At 39.8% G+C, this 22,263-nt stretch overlaps 2 protein-coding genes across 2 annotated transcripts in view; one reads left to right on the forward strand and one right to left on the reverse strand.

The window, feature by feature from the left end:
• CTNNA3 (catenin alpha 3) overlaps nucleotides 1-22,263 on the reverse strand; it is a 960,805-nt gene that overhangs the window by 518,162 nt on the left and 420,380 nt on the right. The gene's annotated exons all lie outside the window — the stretch shown is intronic.
• Nucleotides 13,397-22,263, forward strand: part of LRRTM3 (leucine rich repeat transmembrane neuronal 3) — a 139,946-nt gene continuing 131,079 nt past the window's right edge. Inside the window, exons 1-2 of the mRNA XM_034775300.1 lie at nucleotides 13,397-13,928; nucleotides 14,239-15,770. Of these exons, the coding sequence (XP_034631191.1) occupies nucleotides 13,925-13,928; nucleotides 14,239-15,770 (1,536 nt within the window). The 5' untranslated portion in view covers nucleotides 13,397-13,924. The remainder of the gene's footprint in view (nucleotides 13,929-14,238; nucleotides 15,771-22,263) is intronic.

Here is a 22,263-nt window from a genome sequence, read left to right on the forward strand (position 1 = left end):
CAGAAACCCCAACCCATCCAACCCCCCTGCTCCCTGTCCCCTGATCACCCCCTCCCGGGACCCCTGCCCCAACTGCCCCCCAGGATCCCACCCCCTATCTAAGCCCCACTGGTCCTTGTCCCCTGATTGCCCCCTTCCGGGACCCCACCCCCATCTAAGCCTCCCTTCTCCTTGTCCCCAACTGCCCCCTCCTGAGACACCCCCCCCAAATTCCCCCCAAGACCCCACCCCCTACCTTTCCCCTGACAAACCCCTGGGACTCCCATGCCTATCCAACTGCTGCCTGTCCCCTTGACTGCCCTCCCGAACCTCCACCCCATCCAACCGCCCTGCTCCCTTACCATGCCACTCAGACCAGCGTGTCTGGCTTTGCGCAGTGCCAGACACGCTGCTGCATACATGCTGCCATGCTCCCCTGCGGAGCCACAGCCCCCTCTCCCCCCCCGCCCAGCACCTGCCTTCCAGATTTGAACACCTCAAAATTCAGGAGTGCTCAAGCTCAGTTTGGGCAGCTGTTACTTCATTTCTCCCAAATCAAATATACTGATCCACTGTAACTTGCTGTAGAAAAAGTAGGATAAAATTGAGCAAGAAATGCTTCCCAGTGGTTATTAGGACTGGAATTGCTATTTTCAACAGCCATTTCCTTTTTTTATTTGTTTGTTTGTTTAAAAGGAAGACAGTGATATCGCATTGGCAAATTCCCCATAGAAAGAAAGAGTGGAACAAAAGAATAATAAAGGCACCTCAACTTTTCCTCATTTATGGAGGACAGTCTTATAATATGCATCCAGATATTCTCCAATCACACAAGCTGAAAATTGTTTCACTTTACTTCAGTTCTGTAACCATATGGGAACCAATCCTGTCTGTGTTCTGTGCACATCTAAAATTCCTGCTGAATGACCTGCCCTGGGAGCGAGTTACCAGTGACCCAGGGCTGCGGCGGAAGGAGGGTGCAGGTGGGCGGGGGGAGAGCCCAGGGCTGGGGCAGCAGGAGGTGTGTGTGGGGGGCAATGGTGCAGGGGCAGGGGGAGCCCAGGGCTGGGACGGCAGGGGGGGTGCGGGTGGGGGAGGGTGAGAGTCCAGGACTGAGGTGGCAGGGGGGTGGGGGTGCAGGTCGGGGGGGGGGGGGGGCCAGGGCTGGGACAGCAGAGGGGGGCGGGGGGGGGGGGGGAGCCCAGGGTTTGGGCGGCAGGGGGGTGCGGCGAGGAGCCCAGGGCTGGGATGGGGGAGGGGCAGCCAAAATTTTTTTTGCTTAGGGCGGCAAAAAACCTAGAGCCGGCCCTGCCCCCAGAGCAGCTTTTTTTGCTACAAGATCAGTGTTTGAAGTTTACCAGCAATAAGTTCATTTTCACAAACACATGGTGCTATATATGTTTAGAGTCCAGCTGGACCACTAGGAACCACTGCATCACCTGAGATACTAAAAATCTTCCTACTGAGTCAGTAGTTGATGACCAGGCATGCAGACCAGTAAAATGCTTTCTACAAATAAAATCACATGTGAATTGACTAGAGTGGGGTAACATTTTTTAGCTGAAACTTTTTTCCACCAAAGAATGCAAATTTGGTCCAATAAAAACATTTTACAAATTTGTGTCAAATTCACCACATTGTTTTGCCAAAAAAAAACAATTTTTATTTTTTTTAACATTTTGATTCTTCATTCAAAACAACTTTTCATTTTGAAGCTTACTTCAACTGAACTTTAAAAGCTCAACAAAGAAATAGAAAGTTTTGTAACAGGTAAAATTTTTCTTCAACTTTTTGACTCACCAAAAATTTAGAAAAATATTTGTTTTAGGTCAACTTGAAAAAATATTCTCCCTCAGGTTTTTGATATGTCCAGTGAACCAACAAAATCAGTTATTTGCAGAGTTCTGGAATTGACACTTGACTGAGAAGGCCACAACCAGACTCAAATTTTGTGACAAAAAGTAAATATCCTGAGCAACAGCTCTTACTGGTGACTTTTCCCAAAACTGGATACATTTTGTTTCCCCCAAATATGCAAAAGATGTTATGGTGTCCTTTGAAATTAATGCTTTCTACTATAAAGAATGGCTGTAGATTAAATCAGTCTCTGCCACATCTCTCTCACGTTACTGCCTGCACAGTGGGGTGGAGTGTAAAGTATCTGGTCTTTAAATAAACACTTCTACAATAAATTTAATTAAACTAACACTTTTGAGCACCCAATACTGAATGACAAATATCACAACATTTATGCTATCCAAGTTTGTTCAAGAACATCCATATAATTTCCCTTTAAGGATGATCTATAAAATAACTTCCAAGAGTCTTCCTTCATGCATGGATGTATCTGTTGAGTTAACATATGCTCACTTGACTTTAAATCATGTAGGAACAGACGTACATTGAAATTGCCAGATCAGATCAGTCCATCTCTTCCATTTACCTATCAGATGGGCCAGTTTCAGATATTTCAGGGGGAAATGCAAAAAACAAAACAAAACACCTCTCCCCCCGCAAAAAAAACAAAACAAAAAACAAAACAAAAACAAAAAAACAACAACAACTGGTAGTGGAAAACGATGCACTTATACATCTAGGGCTAGATTGAAGCTTTTAATCACATCATCTCAGAAGGGGAACACTCACTCTCAGTGGTGAGGAGTGAGCAATCTGTTCTATCAATTAGGATGGAGCAAATTGTTCTCCCATACCTGCCCTGATCTTCAGGCCAATGCAAAGGTGGCGGCGGGGAGAAACAGTCATCCTGCCTTATTCTCCACTCAACTTGACCCCCTTTTTGGCACTTTGTTCTTCAGAGAGAATAGGAATGAGCAGTTTTTGTGCTCCTGTCAGTACACAGGATTGCTACTGTATTTATTACTATGACATTATATTACATTACAATATGTTATATGAAAGTTGATGGGAGTTAGACACCTAACTCACAAAGATAATTTTGTGAATCCCACTAGAGACCTAGCTACATCTTTAAGCTTCTAAATACCTTTGTAAACTTGGCTTTTGGTTTCAAAGATATTTTGTGGCAATGAGTTCCACACATTGTGTACAAACACTTGTGTGTGAACTGCCTTCGATTTTTATAGGATTTAAAGGAAGCTACGTTTTTGGCTAGGTCTACACTATGGGGGGGGGTCGACCTAAGATACGCAACTTCAGCTACGTGAATAGCGTAGCTGAAGTTGCATATTTTAGGTCGACTTACCTGGCTGTGAGGACGGCGGCGAGTCGACCACTGCCACTCCACCATTGACTCCGCTTCCGCCTCTTGCTGCGGTGGATTTCCGGAGTCGACGGCAGAGCGATCAGAGATCAATTTTATCACATCTTCACTAGACACGATAAATTGATCCTCAATAGATCGATTGCTACCTGCCGATCCGGCGGGTAGTGAAGACGTGCCCTTCGTGCCTATAGCAAAAAAGTTATACAAATTCTAGTATTAACATGTGATTGATCTTTATATGAACACAGCATTCTTCCCTGATATCCTTTCTAATTATGCCAACTAAATTATGCCCATTTATCTGAAAAGTTTAATGTGCCTCCCTATGTTTTTTGTTGCAAGTTATAATTTGTATACTGATATGACAAACTTGGCGTTAAGATGGGAGTATTAAAGGTGAGAATAAAATGAAAAACTGCAAAAAAATATTTCTGTCCATCCTCTTAATAGTGTTAGAGGAATAAATGGAAGTGATATTATTAGAAACGGCCAATTAGAAACTAGTACATCAGAGATTTGACTATTTTAGATTGTAATATATGGCAAGACAATATCATTTGTTACTTCTTGTTTCCTTTAATTGGGTTCTGTATTTTACTTGTTTCCCTGTATACTGGATAAATAAAATGACAACATCAGTTTTAATAAACCAAAATAAATCTGCAAAGACTAAAGTTTTTATTTTTAAATGAATTAGACTGGGAGTCTGTTTTCGTATAAGACAATTAGCTATATATTGTACTTTAGTTTAATTGCACGGAATTAAACAGTTGAAAAACAATCTAGATAATTTTCTTGGACAGACATGACCTCAAAGGATGACAAGCTACAAGTCATTTAAACCACACATAGTTTCTTCAAAGCTTGTTTACCATATACTGTATGTTAACAGAGAAAGGGTAGAAAGGAATGGCAATATTGGATAGCTACTAAAGAAAGCTCTACACCAGCTTGTTTCTTTATTTTTTAACCAAAATGCTCTTGTATGTCCTAAGTATCTAATAAAACAGTGACACTTAAGGCTATGTTAAAAACAGTTGATGAGCTAATTAACTAACCATGGCTGTTGGTATAATTAAGATCCTCAGATCCTATTCCAAAAACACCAGCTACTATAACTAGAATATCTAGCAACCACTGTAGCTATGATAATTGGAAAAGGCTTGGTTGAATTATTAAAGACTACAGAAAGTCAATAAAATTCACTTTGATGAGACAGAACAAATATTTTCTGCAGGAAAATGCCAAAAAGATAGAATAAGGTTGGAGCCAAGGAAGGAGGTGACTAACAAGGCAAATATAACCATCTGAATAGATCATTTTAATGTTAGTCACAGTGTGAATGAACATAATTATATGCCTCTTTTCTGTGTTCATGTTTTTCTCTTTCAACTGCAAATCTACTCAACTGTCATGTGTAGTTCTCAAGATGTTACTAATACTTTGTGTGGTAACAGATTATTCTGCCGATCTGTGGGCTTTGTAAATGACATAACCTAGCAGTTCAAAAGTACCAAAGCTCGAGGATGAGTAAGGGTTTTAATATGGCCAGATTGGAGCATTTTTTCTCTTTACAGTTTTTAAGGAATAAATGGATACAAAGAGAAATTGAAACTGATTTTAAAATATTTTGATAGGCTAAATGAAATCGAGATATACTGCGCTCTAATTGCTTGCACCTGTATGTCTGTTTATGTGGAAGAGCAATTAAATGACTAAAAGACCTTGTAGATCAAACTAACAAGTGGTTTGGAACTAGAAAAGATAATTGTTTCTACCTACTAATTTAGAGGCTGATTCAAATTAGTGCTGAGCATCTACAACTCCCATTGAAGTCAATATAGAACACCTCCCAGGAATAGACTTAGGGACCAGTCCATCAGTCCTTACTCAGGCAAAATGCCTATAGAAGTCAAGAAATGAGAAAAGCTCACAGAATTTAGCCCTTGGTTTACCTGAAACCTTTCACTCTGTTCCAAACAATTAGATATCGCTTTCCTTATGTGACGGAGGTAATAGATATAAATATTTATTTCAAATCACCTATCTCAAATTCTGTACTGGTACAATACACTATAACATACAACACTAAAATATAATCATTGTATCATATAGCATGACCCCAAAAGCACCCCAACATCTCCCAGACTACCCCAGGAATCCACCTACCATAAAATACTGGCCTCCCCCATCAATTATTTCAAATCCATCAAACGATCTATCAGGAAAAGCCCAAGGAAAAAGTGGACACTTGCAGTTTGGATTTCCATCTAAGTCCTTATAACAAGATCATCACCAGGGCCTGAAGGGCATCAAGGACACAATTAGTAAGGCAGTGGTGAGTGCAGTCCAGAGCATGGAACCCCTTATGAGAAACATCCTTCCACTAGCCACCTTCTTTTTACACTGGGAGCTGCTAGAGCACCACTTCTGATCACATCAGTGAGGCAAGAGATGCCATACAAATTGTTTATGGCTGTATATGTGAAAACCAACACCTTAAACCCCACCCAGATACAAAACAGAAAGCCAGTGTCCTACTGACTACAGAGCAATGGTGTGACGTGCTCTCACTAATGTGCTCTCTCTATATATATTAATTCCTATTCAATAATTGTTGAATTCTGCCTCAACTGTTCACACTAAGAAGTATTTTACTCTGTAAGCAGCCCCTTGCAGAGTCACAATTTTTCTCAGCTTGAATTATGGTGGCAGAGTCAGGTTCTAAATGGGCAGCCACATTAAACATAACTGGATACAATTTCAAATAGGGATTAATGGTCAGTAGAATACACAGAGCCAACATCAGGGACTTGTGACATTGAGGAGAATAAAGCAAACAGGAAAAACAAAATATATTAGCACTATAAAGAACACTTGATCCAAGTAGTATCAATGAAACTCACAAACTGCCCCACCAACTCTATCACCACCATCATTCTATTTCTATTCATAGAACCTGAATTCATTATGGTCCCCCACTAATTGGAAGGACTATCTGGAACATATAGTGTGGGAAACATAGCAAACTGAGGTGGAAGATAGAAATGGGCCATCTTTTCACTAGAGGTGGAGGAAAAATGGTATATATTTTCTGCACAAATTTCTAAACAAAATAAAAAACAAATAATTTTCTGTGGAATTTTGGGGGATTTTCAAAACGGGGGCTGGATTTCTTTGTCCTACTGTCCTCTGAAAGAAAGAAGTCTTGAGATGAATGGGAAATGTCACTTTTGATAACCTAAGAATCAAGGAAATGGTATATAATTAAAAAGAAAAATTCTGTATCTTTATATTTAAACTAGTGATGCTGATATATAACAAAACTTGTTTATTACTATGTCCTCACCTTGGATATTGTATTCATTTGGGGTCACTATCTCAGAAAAGATTCAACAGAAATAAAAGAACCCGAGAGGTGGGTTATGCAAATGACTAAGGACATCAAGGGACCTCTGTATAGAGATTTTCAAAATACTGTGACTGTTCAATTCAGAGAAAGGACAAATAAGATGGGACATGATAGAGGTATGGAAAATAATGAATGTTACAGGCAAAGCCAAATGTTCTCCTATTTGCTTTTTTCCTTATATCAAAGGTAAATGTCACTAACCCCATTTCACAGATTGAGAAATAGAGACTCAGAGGTGGTAAGTGACATGCCCAAGGTCACAAAGCAAGTCTGCGCTAGCAGCAAGATTAATGCAGTGTTTATGGCTCCCACTCCCATGCCTAATTCACTAGACCACACTTTTTGCCAACTGTCTCACCCATATAGTGGGGATTTCACCTCACCCAAAAGGAGCTCCTGAACTGACCTCACACAGATGATGATGATTCATTGCCTGCATCACATGGTAAGGAGTCTAGAAAGCATTATCTGGAAAGGCAAGAAGCAAGTGCACATTAAATGTCTAATAGGTAACAGTCTGAAGCACTCTGGCCCAATCCCTTAGCCACAACACTGATGAAATGGAAAGTATGTGGAAACATAATGTATGTCTATGCTTCATGTTTTCACAGGGGCAACTGTAGAGGTTTCAACAGCCTCAGGGAATCCCACACAGGGTCGCCGAGAGCGGGTTCGGGCCCCGGTGAAAAAAATTTTTCGGGCCCCCCAGCAATGGCGGACCGGCTAAACCGGGCCAACAAGGGGGGGCGGGGGCGGGGAAGCCGGGCCCTGGTCCCCCTTCTGGACCGCTGGGCCCTGGTAATTTGTACCAGCGTCTTCCCCCCCCCCGGCTGGAAGAGCTCAGTGTCTGACAAGAAAGAAACCACTGTCAGGATGATAGTAGTGCTGTACACACCACTTCCACTGGTCCTCAGCCAACTCTGCCATCTATTCCTGCTTTTTGCCAACAGGGGAGAGGAACATAATCGAGACTCTCCCTCTCTGCTACCACAGTTAAACCTCTGCAGCATTCACCCTATGGCAATCTGGCGCCCCAAGAGTTAGGTTTATCACCTTTGCCACCCACCACACTCTGCTACTGATACACATACTGCATCTGGAGAAATCTCACAGCAGCCTAGAGATGTGATGCCCCTAAGAGAACTAAGTGGAGGGAAGACTGATCTCATAGATGGCTACCACTAAGTTCTGAAGAACAAATGTGAAGTATGTGCACTACATGAGCAACCAGACAGCAGGCACTCTTCCAGCAAACACTAGAGTGGACCCACTCAAAGGCAGAGGCTGCAGACACAGTCCCAAGCATCCATTGTTGAGACCACCTGCCAGCTTACAGCTTGCTACCTGCAGGGCACCCAAAGCTTTCAACCCTCACCCATTCATATTGTACAAGTGGGAAGCTACCACAATGGAATGTTGATGACATTTCATAATACCTGTTGAACCTAGGCCCTGTACTTCTGCTGCTCATATCCCTCTTTTAACTGAGATGCCGCATAACCAGTGAGAGTGTGCCACTACTAAACAACTGAAAAAAAAGTTCCCCGTCATCACTATGAGTAAGTCAACTGGGAGTTTTGTATTTCCAAGTGATCATACCACCAGATGTAACAATTGAGGGAAGCTGCCAACTCTCAAGGCAACTTCAGTATCATAGTATAAGAAACCCAAGAGGAATATCACAGTCCCCTGCAAGCATGTAGGAGTCATGGTATGATCCTGGAAATCTAGTCATTGCATGTCATGAGCACAGTCTTGGCATCACGTTCATTGAACAGGTATGCTTCCCATTCTTGTAAGCAGCAGGGCACCACAGAGACCTCTATGTTCCATCCACAGTGCACATAATGAAGGAAAGTTTGCAACTGCATAAATCCTTGCATCATTTTGGTCTTGTGTGTAACCGTGCATGGAGAACATGATGCCTTTTGTAGCCCTGCATGGAATTGAGGAAATCCTGGGGGTATACAGAGGCCATGACTGACTGATGTGGGTAATCCCAGTGTCCTCTGAAAGCACTCAAAGCCTAGGAGGCCAAATAAGGCGAGTGACTGGTACAGTGAAGGATCATGGCTCCCCTCCTGCTTCCGGTCCCCCTTCAGCTCATCACAGAGCCTGAGGGTTAAATCATCCAGAGGTACAGTGAGGGCAAGGAATATTAGCCATACAAGGGAAGCTCTTCTTTGGAGACTGAGCCTCCCTTGCCTAACACTTCCTTTATCTCAGTTATCTCATTATGTAAAAACTCAGCATGTTCAGGTACTGCACTGAAGTCTCATTTTGATGCCTCCGTCTATTACCATCCTCTGTAGAATCCCCCATACACCTGCATCCTGCATATGAACCCTAAACCTTCCCACCTCCTTCCTCTGCCTCACCTGTACTCTATCCTAAACCGCTGACCCTCCTCTACGTTCCTTTTCCTCTTCCGCTCTTGCCAAATCTTGTCTGTGTGTCTCACTTTCCCATGCTCAGATGTTTATGTTGGGAATTTATAGCCTGTTTGATGTACTTAACCAGTTCTAATCTTATCTTCAAAGAACATCAGGTTCATTTAATCAGTGCCTCCAAAATGATGAGCACATCTTATTAGACTTATCTACTTTTAATTGGACAGTGATCACACACTACAGTACAATTTAGAACAAACTACAATCACCAACCCTCTTGATTCCTGCCTTCCTTATTGCCAAACATCACCTCATAAAAGGCATACTTGGCCACTTCATGAATCCACATTATGCTCTTTGAGGATATTTGTTAACCACAGTTCTGAACAGGTAGGTATGTGTGTTTAAAAAACAAGCAAGTGTTGATAGATACAGCAACTGTATCTCTGGATACAAGACTTCTAAATCCAGAATCCTACATTATGGGATTTGTGCAGTAAGAAATGAGAGTAGTGCAGTGGGAAAGGATCATTGTGGCTTTTCAGAAGTTGAAGGAACCCATAGCCTGTGGACTTCTTAGCGGCCTTACAGAAAATAAAAACATTTTTACCAAAAACTCATTCTGATCAAATGTTTCAACAAAAAAAGACCACCTCTTACATAGAGAACACTATATGTGAAAAATGGGAAGCCCAAGATGGCATAGGGGAATATTTACTGTTATTTTGGTGAGGAAAATCCGATAACGCTTGATTCCCTATGCTGATGTAGTCCTGGAAATATTTGTAACTGTCTTCATTTGTCTTTCTTCCCCTCGCTTGTGGGCCTCACAAATTATTTACTCCACGTGCTGCTTTCCTACCTCTATTGCCAAATGTCCACAGAAAATGGTGCCAGATGCTGCATGTCCCAGCTGTTTTTAATGAACCTGAAAAATTGCAAGGACTTCTTTTCTTATTGTACTTCCTAAACTGCTCCAGTTCCAAACCAGCTCTATGGCGGTTACACATACTGGGTTTCACAAAACAATATAAGGTACTTGATTCATCCCTTGGCTATGCCAGCTTCCGTTAGTGTAAACCAGGTTGCTGGGCCCCTGGTGATGAAACATCCTCCTTGAGAGGTGTTGCAACCATGCAAGGTAACCACCTACCTTGCTCCACTGAGAACCTGCAGTGAACCAGCACTGCCCCAAAAGTGGTGTGGGAAGTGAAAATTCACTGGATGAAGCATCTGGCAGGGCAGAGTTGCTCGATCTGTCCTTTCCCAGAGGTGAATGTTTTCTGGAATGTATCTATTCCTGTTGGCTCAGGGACATGGTGGGGGCTACAGTTTGCATTCCCTTGTGTCACTGAGGGTGTCTAGCCCCATTATCTTTTATGGCAGCATTTACATTATCCAGCACAAAAAAAAAAAAGCACAAAAGAGCATATTCTATGGCAGTTTGATCACTTTCACTCTCAAGTTAGAAGTGATGGATTTGGTTCAGAGAACGAATCAAAACAATAGAGGCAGTTTGGTAAAAAAAAAAAAATAAAAAAACCCCACAGTTATTCACCCAGCTCTACTCCTAACACATTTTAAAATGTGACTATCTTTGTCTACACTAGGTGCTAAGTCAGGTTTAACAAGGTGCTAAGTCAGGTATAACAATGTGCTAGCACATTTGCTGTCACACTTCATTATCCCAATATAGACAAAGCCTAGAAGAAAAAGTTAAATCTCAAAGAGTAGATGCATAGCTGTTAAGGCACAGTTCATGACTAGCGAGACGTACTGTCCTCCACAGCTTGAGTGGAATAACAATCTATGTCAAAAACAGAAGTCCTGAAATCCCTGAGAAAGTCACAAAAACAAACTGACAAACTTCCAGGACTTTGGGACATCTCAGGAGACACCTTCCTACCAGACAAAGAAAAGTGACAAACATTCCATCTGAGCACTAATACCCAATTGGTGTGTGGCCCTCAAGATTTCTGCTACTTGCAGTCTTCTCTTGCTTGGAACTGTTGTTCCCAGTGGACCAGAATGGAAGATTGATTGACAAAATACAGTGAATAACTTACAATCCAATATGAATAACATCAACATTCAGGAGCAACCTTGAGGTATACTAATGCATAAATAATATAAAATTAAATTCACATTGAATTTATCAAATTTTGAGTTGTTGTACTTATATGAAGATACTGCTGTACTTCAGCTGCCCCAAAATTGCAATAATCGCTCTAACATATATGTCATTGTTATTACAAAAGGGAGATTTTACATAAAAGTGAAGAAAACCAGGGTGTAGAACAAGAGTCAACCAAAAAGTTTGCGTCCGATTCTTTTCTCACTGTTTTGTAAATTGGGAGGTAACTCCATTGACATCAGTTTCACCATATACCATTGTATAACAAGTGCCAATGAGATGTGAAGCAGGCCAATCATGTACAAATTCTCAGGTGCTTTCATAGCTAAGATATATTCAGGACTTCAGTTAAAGCCTCCTGATTTTCAAAGTTTATAATTTGGCTGTAAAAATGTTATGTTGTGCTGAAACTTGGAATATAAGGTCTTATGCTAGAAGTGATTTTGGTTGCACAATTTAAACAAAATCTGTTCAGCTGTCTGAAGACACAGAAATGCAAGTGAAGAAAAAGTGGTTATCAGATACTGGCACTTTTTCTGCTTGTATAATTCAAAAAAGATTCAGTTAAGAAAATTGAACTTGACAAGCAATTAACATCATGTTCCACACTTGCTCTGTTCAGCAATGCCTCATCACTATTTTCTACTTTATAAAGTGAAAATAACAGACTATATTAGGATGGCAGGGCCCTTTTGTTTGCTCACCCTATTGGCAATTGTTAGAATCATGAAAAAAGCTGCTGAAGTTCTGCTTACTTTTGGTGGCTGAGTCTACTCCTGAACTCAACCAGAGAGATGGGAGTGGTCCCTAAGCAGGAGGACAGAGCAGATGCTGGAGGAAAATGCTTGGGACAGCGAGCTCAGGGGATAAAGCTCTGGTTGGGGTTTATGCTGTCTGATTGGTTTTTGTTATTAGTTACTGATAAAGCCATGCCTAATAAGGGGGCATGTTAGAAAACTACCTCAGGGTTTTCATGTTCTCTTTAGAACCACAATGTGAAATGTTAGAAAGTTCCCAGTGCACTGGATCACATTTCAAAATGTGGTACGTTTCAGAAGGAATTTTGTTACATGAAGCTGTATGCTTTCATCTGATTGTAAATCACAAGGGGCCAAGCCTGTAGTAAGGCACAAAGTGCAGAGCCACAGTACCCCAGTGGATCACTGAAGGTATTCTGCCTCAAAGAGCTCAGAGCTCCCCAGTTGCCATTGGGGGAATGCAATCAGCACAACCCCTTTTAAAGGATGTGGTATACTCTTTTGCTCTGGCTAACTCTTGCAGCGAACTGAGCATTGTTCCACCTACTCTCTACCATCTTTCGGATACATTCCTCCTTGAGGGGGAGAATCTCAGTAGCAACCCCTGTGCTATAATTTCATCATATCCTGGCATCGAGCATGCAACGGGAAAGAGGAAGGCTCCACTCCAACAGGTCACACAGGGGGAGGAAGCTCCTTAATCCCATGCAGCAGGGAAGGGGAGGGATGGCGGATTCTTGGTCTCACACATAAGAGTTGGCCACAAATGTATTTATATCTTTATTTTTATGTTATTTAGATTGTACAGAAGTAAAAATCTATTCCTGGTTTTTTTTAAATTAAGTTATATGCTTTAAAAGTTCTTTAATTACAATAAATGCACATTAAAAACCTTCCTAAACATGTCTTTACTTAATATGACAAAATCAGTGGGGCCAAATTCCATGTCAAATCTATTTGGTTCGTTTGCTCACAGGACTATGTTTTTAACTAAATCTAGCTTGTGTTTAAAATAGTTAATATTGTGATAACAAGTTATGAAATAAAATGAACCTGAGACTTTTATCCCCAACCTCCTTTCCACTGTGATTTTTTTTAAAAAGGCAAAAGGCAAAATTATAGCCTAAAAATATTTGTCATGATATAGTCTATCCTTGTTAAAATGCTGGAATATAGGCACACTAAGTAGTTGATGCTGCATTAAAAAGTAGTGAGTTATTGTGAAAACCGAGTGTGTGTGTGTGTGTGTGTTTTAAAAATCTTTGACAGAATCAAAAGAGACAGAGGATTTGAAATAGTCTGAAATTTGCGTCAGTTCACACTGAAGCTGACCACTCCACTCTCATTTAGTTACCCAGAACAATCACATTTCCCAGCAGAGTTTACTCATTTGCAAGATAAAAGAGAGACATTTCTGCACATGCCCATAATATTCTTCACCACTGGGGGCAGCTATACATAAGACTGCATTCACTGAAACCAAAGCAACAGTCGGAGGAGCTTTCAGAATGACAGTATGCAGAAGTGAACAGAGCTTGTTCATTGTACAGTGTTATTCTGTTATTCTGTGCTCCAAAGCAGCTTCATAGCTGGATCGGGTGCTAACTACAATAACTGCTGTACTATGGAATACAGATATGTGAATTCAGATAGCTAATTGTTGCTTGGAGGAATCTATCATGCTTTCACATAAAGAGAGATTTTAAAAGCCAGGTTTCTAACTGTAAAGATGCAAAACCGTAATATCCATGAAGATCCTATTACCTAGGAAGAATCTGACATTTTGCTGTGAATGGTGTGTTGGGATTTATTTATTCTTGGAGTGTTCTGCGTGGCTGGCAAAGAATAATGTTCCAAAATCAGTCCATCTCCCAAGGGGTCCAATTTTTCTTCCTGGGTGTCAGCAAGCCCTGACTCACAACAGTGCAGCTGACAGGGACTGTCATGCTTGTGGCACCCTAAGCAAAAACAAAAAGACCTAAGGACGACCTTTGAACAACACAAAGGATGGGTATGTTTTTCATTTTTTTTTAAATATACAGCTTGTAGCTTCTGCATAGACCCTGTTTTAATTGTTCTATTGACTTATCTTGATATGATTTAGGATCATAGTTAAAATGTCTATTGATTACATTTATTTAAACTATTTTACAAAAATTATAAAGGCATTTTTTTAAATCTGAGTAAAAGAAAATAATGTGCAAAGTAGCTGTCAAGCTAGAAAATTTTTAAATGATTTTTAAAAGAAAGATTCTAAGCATGATTTTAAAAATGACTGATCTTTTGGGGGGATAACTTTTCTAAGTTGTTTTTATTTCCAGGTTTCAATGTAATTAGGCTACTGAGCGGATCAGCTGTAGCCCTGGTAATAGCCCCTACTGTATTACTGACAATGCTTTCTTCTGCTGAACGAGGATGCCCTAAGAGCTGTAGGTGTGAAGGAAAAATGGTATATTGTGAATCTCAGAAATTACAAGAGATACCCTTGACTATATCTGCTGGTTGTTTAGGTTTGTCTCTTCGCTATAACAGCCTCCAAAAACTAAAACATAATCAATTTAAAGGTCTAAATCAGCTCACCTGGCTGTATCTAGACCATAACCACATCAGCAATATTGACGAAAATGCTTTCAATGGAATACGCAGACTAAAAGAGTTGATCCTGAGTTCCAACAGAATCGCATATTTTCTTAATAATACCTTCAGACCTGTGACAAATCTCCGTAACTTGGATCTGTCATACAATCAGCTGCAGTCTCTGGGATCTGAACAGTTCAGGGGCTTAAGGAAGCTGCTGAGTTTACATTTGCGATCCAATTCCCTAAGAACCATCCCTGTTCGAATATTCCAAGATTGTAGGAACCTTGAACTTCTGGACCTGGGTTACAATCGCATCCGAAGTTTAGCAAGGAATGTCTTTGCAGGCATGATCAGGTTGAAGGAGCTTCACCTGGAGCACAATCAGTTTTCTAAGCTCAACCTGGCACTTTTTCCAAGACTTGTCAGCCTTCAAAACCTTTATTTACAGTGGAATAAAATCAGTGTGATAGGACAAACTATGTCCTGGACCTGGAGCTCATTACAAAGGCTTGATTTATCTGGCAATGAAATAGAAGCTTTCAGTGGACCTAGTGTTTTTCAGTGTGTGCCCAATTTACAGCGCCTCAACCTGGATTCAAACAAGCTCACATTTATTGGTCAAGAAATTTTGGATTCTTGGATATCCCTCAATGATATCAGCCTTGCTGGGAATATATGGGAATGCAGCAGAAACATTTGCTCTCTGGTAAACTGGCTAAAAAGTTTTAAAGGGCTGAGGGAAAATACAATTATCTGTGCCAGCCCCAAAGAGCTGCAAGGGGTGAATGTTATTGATGCAGTGAAAAACTACAGCATCTGTGGCAAAAGTACTACAGAGAGGTTTGAATTAGCAAGAGCTCCCCCAAAGCCAACATTTAAACCAAAACTCACCAGGCCTAAACATGACAGCAAGCCTCCTCTGCCCCCAACTATCGGAGCCACCGAATCCAGCTCAGAACTCGAGCACGACACAGAACACATCTCCTTTCATAAAATCATAGCAGGGAGTGTGGCCCTTTTTTTGTCCGTGCTTGTGATCCTGCTGGTAATCTATGTGTCATGGAAGCGTTACCCAGCCAGTATGAAGCAGCTGCAGCAACACTCTCTCATGCGAAGGCACAGGAAAAAAAAAAGACAGTCACTGAAGCAAATGACTCCAACCACACAGGAATTTTATGTAGATTATAAACCTACCAACACTGAAACCAGTGAGATGTTGCTGAATGGAACAGGACCCTGCACGTATAACAAATCAGGCTCCAGGGAATGTGAGGTATGAACCATTGTGATAAAAAAGCTTTTAAAAGCTGGGAAATAGTGGTGCTTTATTGAACTCTAGTGACTATAAAGGGAACATGGGTTTTTTTTCACTCTTTTGGCACAGCACTTCCATGTCACTTTTTGGGTACATTCATAATACTGGTCATTTTACTCTCATACATAATCAACTCATTGAAATTTAAATACCACAAATAATGTGAAGCTTCAGCTCTGATTTAAAACAATATCTATTGTACAGACCATCTACTGATTTCATTAAAATCTCACTTGTTTTCAAATAGAAAACTTCTTTCATAACTAATCCACCACATCTGCAGTGAGTATGCCTCTGTTTGGGCAGAAAAATGACAACAATGCAAAGAAAAATGTTTTGAAGTTCACTTTATGAATCAAAGACACATTGAATGAGCCAGGTACTATAGCTTCATATAAATTCTACGAGTTGCTTGAGCTTAGAGATGGTGCAGGAACAGCCCTGAAAGAATGCCTGATTTTTGTGCAATGTAAGGCATGATCAAATAAGCCAGTGCTAAGTAAAAGTTTCAGGAGATTAGTGTGTGTCACAGAAAGCTAAGGGGAGAGAAAAATACAGGCTTAATAAAGAAAACAGAAAAAAATGTAGAATGCAGTTTACTATACTGTATGAAAATAAAAAGAGTTTCTAGAGCTGATAACTACTAATTGAAACCTGTTCATGTGGCTTCATACAAAAGGTGCCAGTGTTTATCCCTTCTTACATCCAGTTGCCTTTCAGAAAGTAGTCAAAAGGCATTCATTAAACCAGGCGCAGAAATTCCTTATTGATGTAATTAGAGGAACACAAATGTGCAGTAGCAAATGCAAGACCACTTCCTGCACACATTTGTTTGGGTGCTCATTAAAAATTCTCTTTTCAAGACTGTCAAAGACATTAATGTGGTTAATCAAACCATTAAATCTGTCATTTTCTTCATTTTTTTATTTGTGGTCTGTGCTCGTTAGAGTATCTGGATGTGCTTTGCACACCACCCATGTTATAGCTAAATGAAGCTTCAAGTATTTAGAAAGCCAATCAGGGTACATTTTAGAAACACCACAGCAACTGGAAAGAGCTTACAGTGAAAACTGGTTATTCTTTAACCAGAGGAAGAATGCATCCAAATGATCTTTAAAAAAATGACAAATGATTTTTTATCATAACCCTGCTGACATTACAAGAATTCATAGATATTCATTTTTAATGTGAAGTCATTCATCAGTATGTTACTGGACAAACCCAGACGGCTATTTGTAATCTGGATCACTGTCCCTCCCCCTCAAAGTCATTGACAAAATTGTATTGATTGCAAAATATACCATCACCCATATATTATAATAATTTTTCAAATAGAACAGCATCATTAAAGAAGCTAATCAGTAATTTCATTATCTCTATTTTGTAACTTGATTTGGCTTAGTAAATTGCACGTCTTTGACCACTTGGGAGGGAATGTTTCTACAGCGCAGTTTCACTGCAGCAGATTAGAAAAAGCAAAATCTTTTAACAGGGTGTTCTTGTAGATTCTTTGCTTACTGGGGAAAAATAATCAAAACAAATCACCTTGAACTATGCTAGATACCATGAAACAAGGTCAGAACGCATCATTTAAAGAGCACTAATGCACTTAAGCCCATTTTAGTGTAATAAAACTATTTTCTTTTTTAAGGTCTATAAACAGAAAATAATAGAGAGAGTGGATTATTCATAATATACTGAATCATGCACCATGTAATTCTGGTATCATATATTTACTGAGTGCAAAGAGTCTTACATTCCAACATGATTAATAATGCAGGTGCTTGGTGCACTTTAAACTGTACTGCTGAACATAATGTAATTTTCCCAAGTTGTAGTTTTGAAATTTATATAAAATGTCAGTAAAATGAACACATCTAAGTCCATTAAAGAACTACATTCTCTACCAGCAAACCTTGCCTATGACTGAACTGAAGGATTAGGGTTTGCCAGAAAATTAAAATGCATTACTGTACTTTTGGGCTTCATCAGTGCCTGAAATGGTGACTAACACTATATGCATCCAAAGAGAAAAAACTACATTTACCAAAAAATGAAAGAGTAAAGGAAGCTATTTGGGGGTGATTCATATGCTTCGAAAAATCTATTTTATACAAATAATCCAGGATCATTTCTATATAAAAATATTCAGTACATGTTCTAAGGAACTTTGTTTTCTATTTAGTATTTTCTTCATGTATGGTCAGAATGAGGCATTAAAAAAAAGCTTGACACATTTTAAAGTCAACCTTAAAAAATATTTTTAACTCATTCAACATCATATTTCACTGAGGACACAATCTACAATCCCTTCCAGAGGAAAATACACGTAGAAACAAACAAACTGCATTTTTTAAAATCTAGGTGTGTGTCGGTGTGAAAGAAATACAGGCACAAAACTGAGACCAACTATGGTGTCTCTTCAAATACCAGCCACTATTATTACTAAACCATTATTACTAAATTCTTCAGCGTAGATGGTTAAGATAATAATGAAAATTCAACATGTTTATATTAAAGTATAGACATGATTACAAGGGCAATTTATTCACTTATTATATGAAAGATGCCTAATAGTTTATATTTACAGTTTCACATATTTTCAGTGATAAACACAGATGGATGGGTAATTATCACTACAGTTATTTGATAAAGAAAACTGCTGGCTCACTGTGCAGAACATAAAAGCCTATGCCAACAATCCCCAACTGAACAGCTAAGAGGTCTGAGTTGAATAATGGTTATTAAATCCAGTTGTGGTGACAACGGGTTACAAAATGGTTTAATGTAGCCTCAAACCATGTTATCTACAGATTAAAAATACCATGTTTGAATCTACGTAGAGTCCTAGGTTGACCGAACCATGTTACCATTTAGCCGAACAATTTAACAACTGTGTTAAAACCATTTGTTTAGCTGTCTATACAGCACAGACTTGGTGTCGCAAATCCTAACCGTTTTGATTTCCAGTCCTACAGGATAAATTCCACTGAACTACAGTAAGTTCCGGTTAAAAAGACTCTCCTTTCCTGAAAAACAGGTGGAGGTTTTTTAAGATTCCAGAATGATATGACCCTTCTCATTCTTCCTCAAATATGAGCAAATAACTCTAATCCTGGCCCAGATTTTGCCTTACTTAGGGCACCTTTGTGCCACTCTGTCATAAAGCTACCTTAAACTGCACCACTGGAGGATTTCTCTTATATAGAGAGGAATCAACAGGGGTTGTACAGCAACCATAGTCCCTTTTATGCCACCCCACCAGATTGCCAGTGTATGGGCATGGCAGGAGGAAGTGGGTATGGATAGGATTCCTTTATGTGCCAGTGATCTCCAGGTACCCTTAATTTACACCTTGGACTTGAGTAATGTCAGGATACTCCAGAAACGGGAGCGCCAAGGTGGCTTGAAGCCAGTGATGCCTTCTCCCATTCCTCCTCCAAAGAGTGCTCCTTGGCCACAGATCAGAACCTGAGGCCCTTCATTCCAGATATAATGCGCTATATCCCTGGGTATGTCTTTACCTAAAATGCTACGGGGGCACAGCTGCACTACTTCAATATAGACAATACTTATGCCAACAAGAGGGATTCTCCTGTCAGCATAGGAACACCCACCTCCCCAATTCTTCCATTGAGCTAGCACTGTCTACATAAGGAGTTAGGTCGGTATAACTATGTTTCTAGGAGTGTGGATTTTTCACACACCCCTGAGTCTTAGCTATACGAACTAATTTCCTAGTGTAGGCCAGGTCCCGTCTACTGTTTTTTTGTTCTCTTTTGTTTTGCAATATATTTGTATTTTATATTTTTTTAAAGTGATATGAACAGAAGCAAGCACAAAATCAGCACCCCAGAAACCCCTAAATAGAGCTGGTGAATCACTGATTTTTCAGTTCAGCCAGCAAACTGAAAAATCAGGGGAAAATATTTGGTTCAGTTCCAAAAATGTTTAGAATTTTCTCACAAATTTGAAAAGTCTATTTCAGGCCAGCAAAGTGTCACAGAGAGAAAGTGGGAACATATCTCCCCTTTTTACAACCTTTAGCCCAGTGGTTAGACACTTGCCAGGGATGTAGAACACCCAGGTTTGAATCCCCAGTCCAGAGCAAGACTTGAATTTAGATTCAAATCTTTTCTTTGCCTGATTCAGAGGAATGATCTGAATCCACATCTCCTACCTCCTAGATAAGTGACTGAACGACTCTACAGCCTGATAATACTCACTCTCACTCTCTCTCTCTCTCTCTCTCTCTGGCACAGTGAACATTTAAGTATTTTTTCCAATGTGGAACAGCTTCAAGAGGAGAGACTTACCAGAATAGCCTATATTATAGCCTGGTAGTTAGGATGCTCACCTGGCACAGGGGAGATCTCAGTTCAAGTCCCAGCTCCATTGAATATTTAAGTATTTATACTAAGAAGTGGGACAGTTTCCAAAATAGAGACTGAGAGCAACTCATCCCAGCACAGCTTTTCACCTGGTGGTTAGGTCACCTACCTAGTAGGGAGGAGCTCTGAGTTTAAGTGCCTGCTCCAGAGCAAGAATTCAAACCTTGTTCTCCCACAACCCAAGCAAGGGCTCTAAACATTGGGCTAAAGGTCATAAAGGAAGGGAGAGGCAGAGACTGTGAAGTCAGATATAAAAATGTAATTTTAAAAATGTACTGTATAACTTTCCTGAAAAGACAATTGGATATTTTGACATAGTTTACTACATTCTAATGGTTTGCATAATAGTCAGCCACGCAACTCTAGATAAATATTCTTTCAGCTGAATTTCTGTGGAACCATAGTGACATCCAGTGGCAGATTAGATTAATGACAGGTGTCTATTTCAGTTCATACTCACGTTTTAGCTTTAACTTTGTCTTGTGCTATACATCATAGTAGCATATAGTTCCCTTCCAACTCTGTATTATGCTAAGTATTCAACTGCACTGTAATCACATTTATTTCACATTTCTGCATATGAGTCTTAATCTAAATTAATTCAGTGAGTGAATGAAGAAAGTGGCAGCAGTATAAAAATGCTGGCAAGAAATGTGCGGGGCTGTAATTGTTATTACATGTTACTGCATTGCTAGCAACTAATGAAAGGTTCATATAATATAAGAAATGCAAGGTGCAGGCAAGAATTAAATAATTATTATATATTTATAAAGCACCATTAACTAACATCAAGATATCATATAAAATAAACTCAAAACAGAGCAGTACATTCAACATCAAGAAAGAAGAGAAATATTTTAAATGCAATTTTTAAATATTGAAACACTTGATCAGATATCAAATGGAAGGGCATTCAACCAGCGTGATGCCAAATTAGAAAAAACAAAAACAAAAACAAAAACGGTACTTGGAAAATGCACATGCTAAAGAAAGCACAACAAGCCAATTATCTGACCAGGAGTGTAAAGCCCATCCAGTAAGATAAACCTGAATTGAATTAACAAAAAAACTGACTTAAAGGTATGAGAGAGCCAAGGTGGGTGAAGCAATACTTTTTTTGTTAGAGCTCTGAGATTTGAAAGCTTGTTTCTTCTATCAAGAGAAGTTGGTCTAATAAAATAATAACTCACCCACCTTGTCTCTGAAATCCTGGGGCCAACATGTCTACAACAACACTATTAACCAAGGGATGTAAGACTTATTCACTACATAAATGCTTTGCTTGTTAGTCAATGGATATCGAGTAGCTTTGCAATCATTGACTATATAGCCTAACCAAACACTTACTAACCCTAGCCAACACAGAACTGCAGCAATCACTGGAGTAGAGAGCAGCAGTTGTTTAATAAAACTCATAGCAACTCTACCCAAAAAGTAGAAGAAGTTTTTTAACAAGTGGGTGAAACAAGTGGCCTACTGAAGTCAATATAATCTTTGACACGGACTTCAGTGTGGCCCAATCTTTCACCCAGTGTGTCCAATTGAAACTGCAGGAAGAATTTAAGTAAACAGAATTATCTGAGGTTGAATTTAGCCAGGACACCAGATTCACTACCTATACTGGAAAACACTACAAGCTCTTTAATGGCCAGATGGAGTCAATGGCTTTGATTTTCCATCTCATCTGAAAGATGGCAACTTTAGAGTACAGGGTCCCTTAATCTACTTGAATATTCATTTAACTCTGACTCAGGAACAACACAGAAAACTGTGATGCCGAGTATATACTCAGGTGTTTGTCTTAAGGTGTCCCATTACATTGGTGATTTCATGCCTTGATTTTAATCTCATCTCACCTTGCAAGATCTGATGTTATCAGAGAACAAGATTATATGGGTAAAGATTTAAATTTTATCCTCATGCTGACCGGTAGCCAGTATAACTGGTGGCATAATGGTATGACATGAGGGCAATAGGGTGCAGAAAAGTTTAGTCACATGACTATTCTGAATGGCTTATAAATAGGAAATACATGAATTAAGGATACTATGGCAGTAGCT

Source organism: Trachemys scripta, chromosome 7, assembly GCF_013100865.1.
Source record: "Trachemys scripta elegans isolate TJP31775 chromosome 7, CAS_Tse_1.0, whole genome shotgun sequence".
Classification (NCBI taxonomy): Eukaryota; Metazoa; Chordata; order Testudines; family Emydidae; genus Trachemys; species Trachemys scripta.